The sequence below is a fragment of the Eurytemora carolleeae genome, unplaced genomic scaffold (assembly GCF_000591075.1).
Source record: "Eurytemora carolleeae unplaced genomic scaffold, Eaff_2.0 scaffold150, whole genome shotgun sequence".
Lineage (NCBI taxonomy): Eukaryota > Metazoa > Arthropoda > Copepoda > Calanoida > Temoridae > Eurytemora > Eurytemora carolleeae.
Genome location: NW_019396434.1, coordinates 158,239 through 168,791, shown reverse-complemented (window position 1 = coordinate 168,791; position 10,553 = coordinate 158,239). Strand labels below are relative to the sequence as shown.

Sequence of the window (10,553 nt, the reverse complement as noted above, 5' to 3'; positions counted from 1 at the left end):
AAAGTAAATATGAAAATAAGGAGACGGTTTCTTTAAAGAATAACTTGATATACAAGCATTCAATTTATTTTTATGTTTTTTGGGGACACCCTGGCCTGCGTATCTACTTTACAGCTTTAATACTAAGTATAATTCAATAGAACAGCTAAAGCTAATTGAATTCACGTTTTAAAAATCATATTTATCTACACTATTTGATTATTTTACAGATCTGACTTTTTTTACCGCTCTCAGTTTTACGAAAATGTTGGATTTGGTTGGTTAAATACAAACTAGTTCAACCGTTTAAAACTGACTCAGCTCGGTTATGTTTGTAACTGTGGAAACAAACTTTTTTTTCCACGACAAAAGCAACTGAAAATTCATGTTTTTGGCGCGAACTATATTTGAACGGATTTAAAAATCCACGAACATTCGTAATTCCCGCTCCGACACGGGCGGCACCTTGCGCCAGTCCGTCTCTGGGTAGTCGTCGAAGTTTCTTGTGTCCCCCTCGAATGCCACTTTGGGGACGATCGGAGGCTTGAGGTTCCTGTAATACACCTCCTCCCAGTCAACTCCCTTGAACCATCTAAAAAAAACTTTTTTATGACTCTGTAAAGCTTAGAATTGTTAGAGGTTCAGAGTTCATGAAGTTTTCCCATTATTTGGCAAACTTTACACCTTAACACTTCCCTCCCTCCTAGTAAACCAGTTAAGCACATTGACTTCACATCCAACTTTCTTAATATTCAAGTAAAAAGAACTTTTAAAGGTGAAATTTACCTAAGATTAGTAAATTTTTTATGATTTTAAAAATTATCAGTCATTTATCTTTCAAAAAAAAAAATTGAAAATCATTATTAAAATATGTTTCTACAAGAACTGCAGACGTAATTTTAAAAAGACACTTCATTATTAGAGAGATTCAAAACAGTACCCTTGAAACCACTATCTTAGCAACAAGCAGGATTATCGTTGTTATTCCATCGGACAAAGTGTTAGATTCTGACAATTTCCCTTTTTTCTCTACTGCTGCATAAATCCATATGTCGCTTTTATAGAAAACTACGATTTCAAATAATAAATTTTAAGGTGAAAAAATAGGGATAACTTCAACATACTGTCCGTATTCTTTAAAATATAGGATAATTTGAAACAACGGGAACAATCAATATTCAATGAATACTGGAATCTAGGAATTGAGTCTTTGCCACAGACAAAAACTCAGATTATCTAATCTCTATATCTTTATTTGATCTAACAGATTTTATAGTTTGAAATATCTAAGATCTACGACATTACTTTGCAAATTTTTATGGATAAGAAAATCAGAATTTGTGGCAAAACTCTATTCCATTAATGGCAACATGATTTTCTAGATATTACCCAAAATATGGCGGACATTTTTTGTTATAATGATCTTTTTACTTCAATATTTTTCTTGTTATGGATAACAAAGAACAAGATGAAAAAATTAATAGATAAATGCAAAAAAAATTATGTTTTGTTTTTACCTGTGTCTTTTCACCTCGTCAGTACTGTTCTTCATGTTTCCCAGTCTTTTAGTTCTATCCTGTTAGACAGACCAGTTTAATATAGGATACATTGCGATACAGACCAGTTTAATATAGGATACATTGCGATACAGGTTAAAGGGGCAGTGTGCAAGAAATTGTTAAGGGAAACATTGCGATACATGTTAAAGGGGCATTGTGGAAGTAGGGATGTTAAGGTTTTATTTTTTTGAAAAACTATCGTTTCGTAATGAAAACGACGACGAAAAATCGAAAACGAAACGGTCGTTTTTAAAAACAATCGATTTAAAAAAAAATCGTTTTTAAAAATGTTCGTTTTTAGAACGATCGTCGTTTCGTTAACGACAATACCTTCGTTAACGATCGTTAACGAAGAGAGGAAACTGACCTGAAGGGCATCTGTACTTATCATTGAATAGTTTTTAAGAAAATATCAAGAAGTTTTAGCTTCCCCACAACTTTTGTAACTTCAGACATCCAATACAATTGCATGAAATTTTTTTTTCAAAAACGACCGTTTTTATAAAGTTCGTCGTTTCGTTAACGATCGTTAACGAGAACCCTTCGTTAATGATCGTTAACGACGACCCTTCGTTAACCATCCTTAACATAATTGTCAATAAAATTGTTTTTTCAAAAACGATCGTTTTTCATAAGAAATCGTTTTTAAAAAAACAATCGTATAAAAAACGGTCGCAAATCGTTTTTAAAATAACGATCGTTTTCAAAAACGATCGTTATTAGTTTTTTAAAAGTTCAAAACGAGTGTGTCGTTTTTAAAAACGATCGTTTTGTCCCAAAAACGAAACGATCGTTTTTGAAAGCGATTGAAAAACGAAACAAGAAACGGTCGTTTAACGATTGTTTTAAAAAACGATTAACAACGCAAGAAAGTGTTAAGGGAAACGAAACATTGCGACATAGTTAAAACAAACGTTACGAGAAAGCAAAATGTGACACATCGTAAGTTTTAAGGAAAACTTTGCGATCAAAATTTAAGAAACGCTTTCCAATAAAGTTTTTAGTGACATATTGGGATAAAGTTTAAAGGGAAACTTTGCAACAACATTTTAAGGGATATTGCGTTAAAGTGAAACGAACATTTGGATAAAGCAAAAAAGGACACATTGCGATAAAGTGTTGAGGAACACTTTGTGATAAAATTTTAGGGAACACTTGGCGATAACGTTTTAAGGAAAACATCATGAAAAAGTTTTAAGAGACACATTGTGATAAAGTTCAAAGGATTACATTACAATAAGTGTTAAGGGCCATATTGCGATAAAGTTTTAAGGAAACGATTTCAATAAAGTTTTAAGGAACACTTTACATTAAAGATTTAAGGAAACGATTGCAATAAAGTTTTAAGGAACACTTTGCATTAAAGATTTAAGGAAACGATTGCAATAAAGTTTTAAGGAACACTTTGCATTAAAGATTTAAGTGATTTATTGTGATAAAGTTTAAGGGGTTATGCATTGTGTTAATGTTTAAGGGAAAAGATGTGATATAGTTCAAAGGATTACATTACAAAGAGTTTTAAGGAACATATTGCGATAAAGTTTTATGGGAAAGATTGCAATACAGTTTTAATGAACACTTTGCGATAACATTTTAGGGCACACTTTACAATAAAGTTTAACGAATATATTGCGGTAAAGATTAAGGGAAACATTGCAATAAATTTTAACGGATATATTGCGGTAAAGTTTAAGTGAAACATCGCAATAAAGTTTTAACGGATAAATTGCGGTAAAGATTAAGTGAAACATCGCAATAAAGTTTTAACGGATATATTGCGGTAAAGATTAAGGGAAACATTGCAATAAAGTTTTAACGGATATATTGCGGTAAAGATTAAGGGAAACATTGCAATAAAGTTTAACGGATATATTGCGGTAAAGATTAAGGGAAACATTGCAATACAGTTTTAACGGATATATTGCGGTAAAGATTAAGGGAAACATTGCAATAAAGTTTAACGGATATATTGCGGTAAAGATTTAGGGAAACATTGCAATACAGTTTTAACTGATAAATTGCGGTAAAGATTAAAGGAAACATTGCAATAAAGTTTTAACGGATATATTGCGGTAATGATTAAGGGAAACATTGCAATAAAGTTTAATGGAAGCATTACAGTAAAAATTGTCTAAAGTTTTCTAAAAGTTTGGGATTGGTTCAGAGAAGCAAATATATTAAAAATCTTCTGGTTATTTAATTTTTCCATTAAAAAACAGAAAAGCCAAGAATTATTTGTCAATGGTAAAAATGTCACTAAAAATAAAACAAATTGCAGAAAACTTTGATAATGTGTAAAAAGTACAAAAAAGTTTATGATTATTAAATTCTGAATATAAATCATATTTTTGTCAAAACCTTTAATTTTTGCTTTGTAATTCTGGGTGAAAATTACTGCAGAAGCTTTAAAAAATTACCCATTCATTCAATGCAAAAATATCAACGTGACCATATTTGCACTTATTTGCAATACGCCCTGTAACGGGTTTGCAGATTTAGCATATTCATGGTTGAGCAATTTAAAACCATGGATTGCATTTAAACATTTTACTACAGTTAATATCTCAGGTGTGCGTTACATCAGGACTGGAATTTCACGTTTCTTTTCAAATGTATTTCCCGATTAAAAAGATAATTTTTCCGTGTTTTTTTAAAGGAGATTCTTCCGTTTTTTCAAAGATTTTTCTTTTTAAATGTATTTTTAAAATCGTTAACTTTCTCCGTAGTTTATTTTGCATTTTGATGTGATTTATTTTGTTAAAAAAAGGAGCGAATGCGAGAAAGTGTTCATAGTGGACTGTTTAATATATCATGGATGTAAAAGAAACTTGGAAAATTCCATGTTCATTAGTTTCCATTTATGATAAATTGAAGAGTTTTAACAAAGTTTAACAGATGTTCAGAAAACATTTCGCCGAAACCGACATTTTTAAAGTTGTCAGTCGTCACTCGGTTCCCATGTTTACTTTAAGACATTTATTTTCTTGAAGTCGCTAATTTTATATTTCTGATGAACATTATCGTCATTCTATTAGAAGAGAGGTTTTTCTTAATTTACAGTAAAAATATGATTTACGTTAATATTTCGGAGAATCTATTTAATGATATTTATAATTTATGTAATATTTCCGTTCCCATTAACAATCAATTTCATGCATCACAAAAATTAATGATAACTCTTAATGTGATCACTGTACCAGTCATTCAGTTTTTAGCATGAAAAAAAAATTACGTTTAAAATAATTTTAAAATATCATTTATTTTGATTTTCTCTGTGTCTACAGTGTATATACTGAGCTTAAAACTTTAGAATTTTGAATATCGAGATCAATGCTTGATCTTCTCTTTTTATTAATTTCAAGATTAATTTGATTGTCTCAAAAAAATCAATCGAGTGGGGTTTTTGAAAAGCAGAACAGCCAATCAGAGGAACCGGGAAATTTGAAATTTTGCGCGCCATTTCATGAATGAACTCTTATTGGTCAACAATTGGCAGGGAGGGAAAAAGAAAGAAAAAGCAGATTAAGAAGGAAATTAAAAGTGTCTACATTGGATATTCAGATTAAGCGATTGGGATTAAAGGTATCCAATTCTAAAGTTTTCAAATATAAACAATAATTTTGAAAATAATAAAAAAATTATTTAATGATTTTTTGCACACTGTTTCCCTGAACACATATGCTTTGTGAATACATGCGACATTGAAAAAACACAATGCCATTTAAATTTAAAATACTTTTTCAAAAAATATGTTTTTCAATCAGGTCTGCCTGAACAAGAAGCTTTTTTATGAGATCTTTAGCTACTGGATCAATATGCCGGGGCCAGTCAATCTTTCCACTTTAAAAACAACATTTTCAACACACAATTTTAAATTTTTTTTTCTTAAAGTTATAACCAGAAAACTCTGGAATAGGATGTCGACTTTTAGACTCAATCTATGATTTTAGATATTCTAATGAACATGAGGCACAATAATTGTGCAGTATAAACAGACCCATTTCATGTAATAAGTGATTTAATAACTCACTAGTAAAGGTATTCGCTTTGTAACAACATCAAATGCACTTAAGTATTGCTTTAATGTCGACTTCATATTCCACAGTTTTTTGGTTATCACTGTACTTTATTTTCTTTTATTAATGAGTATTATTTGCAAACTAGATTTTAAATTAAAAGTTTTAAATTAAAAGTTTTATAAACTTCAGAATAATTTAGCCTAAGTAGTTTAATAAAGTTTTTTAACAATTATGAAACGTTAAAATGTTAATAGTTTGAAATTGTTGTTATTCCTGAGAATTTTTTCGTATATTCCAAAAGGATTATCGTCAAAGAATGGTGGGTAACCGGCCAACATTTCATAGATAAGTATACCCAGGGCCCACCAGTCAACTGCCTGAAACATTTCATAGATAAGTATACCCAGGGCCCACCAGTCAACTGTCTGAAACATTTCATAGATAAGTATACCCAGGGCCTACCAGTCAACTGCCTGAAACATTTCATAGATAAGTATACCCAGGGCCCACCAGTCAACTGTCTGAAACATTTCATAGATAAGTATACCCAGGGCCTACCAGTCAACTGCCTGAATCATTTCATAGATAAGTATAACCCAGGGCCCACTAGTCAACTGCCTGAAACATTTTATAGATAAGTATACCCAGGGCTCACAAGTAAATTGCCTGAAATAGATCACAAGACAAGTACATCCAGGGCTCAACAGTCAACTGAATGAAAGAAAACACAAGATAAGTAAATCTAGGGCCCAGCACTCCACTGGCTGAAATAAAAAATCAAGATAAGTAAATCTAGGGAAAACAAGTCAACTGCTTAAAAAAGAAAAATCCAGGGCCCATCAGCCAATTGCCTGAAATAAAACAATTGTTTCTAAAGAAAATTTTTTTAAATCAAACGAAAACATTTTACTAAAGCCTGATTACCAGTTTAAAACGGGTAAATTATATGTGAGAAAGAGGTGGGGGGGGGTTATCAGATCCCCCCCCTCCACAATAATTAAAAAACCTACCTTGTTGTGACCCTTGGATTGAATAATCTCTGGAGCTAAATATTCTGGAGTACCACACAGTGTCCAGGTTCGGTCTAAACCAAACACAGGCTTTACAAACTATATTTGTGATACAAACATAATTAAGAGAAACAATACGCTGAAAAAAAACGAATGATTTAATTTAAAATTTCTCTTTGGTAATGACTGAAGTTTGGATTTTCAGGATCAATTCTTGAATCTTTGATTTTACTTTCATTGAAATAAGATTGAAGGAAAGAGACTTTTCATCGTAGTTAAATTAATTTATTTCAATTCTCAAGTGAACTATCGTATTCCCTATCTTCCTTATCTCTTATCACTCTTTCTCTTATCACTCTTTCTCTTATCACTCTTTCTTTTATATCCATTTCTCATATCTCTCTATCTCTCTTCCCCTTGTTTCTTAACTCTCTGTCTCTTATCTCCCCGACTTTTGATCCCCTGTCGCTTTCTTATCTTCCTGTCTCGTATCCCCAGTATCTTAGCTCCCCGTCTCTTTTCTCTCTGTCTCTTATCTCCTCGTCTCATATCTATATGTCTCTTATCTCCCTGTCTCTAAGCTATATGTCTCTTATCGCCCTGTCTCTTATCTCCCCGTCTCTTATCTCTCTGTCTCTAATCTCCCTGTCTCTTATCTCCCTGTCTCTTATCTCCCTATCTTTCTTCTCCCCATTTCCCCCCCTCAATTAGCTCCTGTCTCTTATCTCCCTGTCGCTTATCTCCCTGTCTTTTATCTCTCTGTCTCTTATCTCCATGTCTCTTATCTCACCGTCTCTTATATCGCTGTTTCTTATCTCCATGTTTTTATCTCCCTATCTTTCTTCTCCCCATATCCCCCCAACTTCACAACAAATTCTATACACCCTGCGACCCTGACTGTAAGTGTACTTTAATATGAAAGTGAATGAAGATATGTCTAGCTAGAGGTAAAACACTCTTTCATCTTAACTGAATTGAATTCTTTTGCTTAGAATATTTTACCATATCTTCATCGCACATCTTCCTTTTTCATTCAGAAACCATATTTTATATAAGATTTTCTAATATTTAAATTTTTCCCCATTTTTCCTTTAATCTTTTTTCTAAATATTAGATGACCCTATTTGGTTTGTTTATCTTTAATTTTCCCTCAATTTGGTTTCCTTTCCTTTAATATTTCCTAAGTTTGGTTTTTGTTCTTTAACATTTCACCCAATATTATTTTTTTTGTGTGTGTAATAATTCACCCAGTCTGGTTTCTTTTCCTTTAATATTTCTCCAGTCTGATTTCTTTTCCTTTAATATTTACTTATTGGTTTCTTGAATTAATTTTTTTCCTCAGTTTGGTTTCTTTAATTTGATTTTTTCATCAGTTTGGTTCCTTTAATTAAGTTTTTTCAAAAGTTTGGTTTCTTTAATTAAATTTTTCCCTCAGTTTGATTTTTTAATTTGATTTTTTCATCAGTTTGGTTCCTTAAATTAAGTTTTTTCAAAAGTTTGGTTTCTTTAATTGAATTTTTTCCTCAGTGTGGTTTGTTTTCTTAAATCTTAACTTCGGTTTCTTTTCCCAAATATTTCCCGAGCTAAATTTCTTTTCCGGATATTTTCATCAGATCTCCATCAATTTTCATGGAATCGAAAAACGTTGAAAATCAATTTTAAAATATTTCCAATAATAAAGTCTGCTTTGGTTTCCTGAAATTCGTTTAGCGAATCCAAAATCTGTAATCTTGAGATGTCCTTCTTTATCAAGCAGCAGATTCTCCGGTTTCAAATCCCTGCAACAATAGATCTAGATTAGAATAATAAGATTACAACTTTAGGTTTATCTTGTCCAAAAAAATACAGTTTTACAAAAGTTGAGGCAGAAAATTTTGAACCTTGAAAATGTTTTACTCAAAAAACTTTTGCTAGAGTAAATTTTTGTGTTTCAAAAATAAATAAATTCAAATCTGGTAACTCTGAAAAGTTAATGTAGATAGATTTTTTATTCAAAAACTTTTTTTTGTGCTTCAAAAATAAATGTATTTAAACCTGTAAACTATGGAAAGTGAATGGTAGTTAATAAAATAGTTCAATTTTTTAAATTAAAACCTTTTTTTTGAGGTTCAAAAAAATGTCTATAAACCTGTAAACTATGGAGAGTGAATGCAGATAGTCTAGTGCACTGACTATCTCTGCAGAATAGAAGAAGGTGGTGCTAGAATTAAACCTCCCTAAACAAATATATAAACAATTACAAGATGATCAACCTGCAGGGGGACCCAGAAACAAATATTTAAACAATTACAAGATTATCAAACTGCAGGGGGACCCAGAAAACTGTGAATTAGGAAGACCACTGTATCATATTCCACAATTTCATAGTTTACGCGTATATCTATTTTATAAGGTTTGGTAGAATTAATCCTCTCTTGCTGTTGTTGTAGTCTGAAGGATTTGAACCCTTAATCAATAATGTAAAAGATGACGTGGTTTTTGTTCTTTGAAATGTTTTTAATTTTATCCGTTGTGAATAGGAGATGCCATTCTACCAATGGCGGGTCAAAGGAATTGAGTTTTTGTCACAATCTTAGATTCTTAATACTTATATCTTTGACACCCAATGTCGTAGACCTTTCAAACTATAAATTCTGTTTACTAAAAAGTAATTTTGAAATATTTGAGGTTTGCACCATCAGGTTGCAAAGATATAAGGAATAGAAAATTCGAGTTTGTCGCAGATTTTTGCCAAATTTTTGTTTATTGACGTAAAAAATCGACGGGCTTAGAGCAAGGTCTAACATTTTTTTTCATCCAATTTTTTGTTTTTGATTTGTACCTGCACTTCTGAGATACGAGAAAAGCTCTCCTCCGCACACGTACGGAAACAGCATGTACAGGAAACTTCGGTCCTGTACATAATATTAGCTGTGAACAAAAATTCTTCTTATATACACTGTACAGTGAAAGCCAGAAAACTGTGGAAAAGAAAGACGACATTAAAGCAATAATTAAGTGTGTTTGAGGTTGTTGTGAAGAAATAGTTTTACTAGTAACTTATAAAATCATTTATTTTGTGAAATGAGATTATAAACACTTCACAAATGTTGTCTCTCAAGTTTTTGGAATTTTTAAAGTCATAACTTGAGACTAAAAGTCGTCTTCTCTTCTAGAGTTTTCTGGTTCTTATTGTATGTACACAGTACAGTGCAGGGTGTCCCGATAAATATGGGAATTAAGTGACGACTTTAATATCGTCTTCGTTTCATGCGGCATTTTTCATGAACAGAATTATTGGAGTTTTCCAGTTTAAACATCTAAAATCGAAAACACTTGGTCTTCAGATTTTCAAAATGTGGTCTACCACAAAATTGACAGAGATATTGGAGAAATTAAAAAAATTTTAATTTATTTAATAAATCAAAATTGTCTTAATATCTAAGACCTTCGTCAATTTTTAAGGCACAAGAAATGTAGACCACTTTATGAAAAACTCGTCAGACATACAGCCTTGATTGTTATACTTTCTTTTCTATGTATTAAATATCAAAAATCAAAGACGACTTTCAAGTCGTCTTTCAATTTCCATGTTTATTGGAACACCCTGTATTGACAGTTTTGAAAATAATTCTTTATTATTTATATCATATTCTACGGTGGTAGGCGATTATATCAATACAATGAGACGACATTCGATTTCAATTTTGATTTATATCAAGCTTTAAAACAACGTAGCTATGCACAAAAACATGGATTATACAAAGAAAGATGCTGTCAACAAAAAAGCTTATGTTTAGTTACTTGTGATCTGCAATTATTTATAACAATGAATTGCAGATTGGATATATTAAGTAAATAGAAAATTAACTTTGAGTGTTGAGGATTTTTTATAGAATTGAATAAGGGGGGTGGGGTGATTTTTGATAAAATTTTAAAAAAAAATTTCTTCATAGAATTGACGGTGGGACTTTTAAAAAGATGGGATTTTGTAGTTATAAAATTTG

At 31.3% G+C, this 10,553-nt stretch overlaps 1 protein-coding gene across 1 annotated transcript in view; it reads right to left on the bottom strand.

Annotated features, from left to right (window-relative positions):
• LOC111703250 (protein kinase DC2) overlaps positions 1–10,553 on the bottom strand; it is a 43,710-nt gene continuing 33,157 nt past the window's right edge. The window contains exons 5-12 of the mRNA XM_023475139.1: positions 9,389–9,461; positions 8,696–8,783; positions 8,263–8,345; positions 6,568–6,641; positions 5,831–5,934; positions 5,309–5,378; positions 1,497–1,555; positions 1–571 (exon numbers count right to left, since the gene is read on the bottom strand). Coding sequence (XP_023330907.1) covers positions 397–571; positions 1,497–1,555; positions 5,309–5,378; positions 5,831–5,934; positions 6,568–6,641; positions 8,263–8,345; positions 8,696–8,783; positions 9,389–9,461 — 726 coding nt within the window. The 3' untranslated portion in view covers positions 1–396. The remainder of the gene's footprint in view (positions 572–1,496; positions 1,556–5,308; positions 5,379–5,830; positions 5,935–6,567; positions 6,642–8,262; positions 8,346–8,695; positions 8,784–9,388; positions 9,462–10,553) is intronic.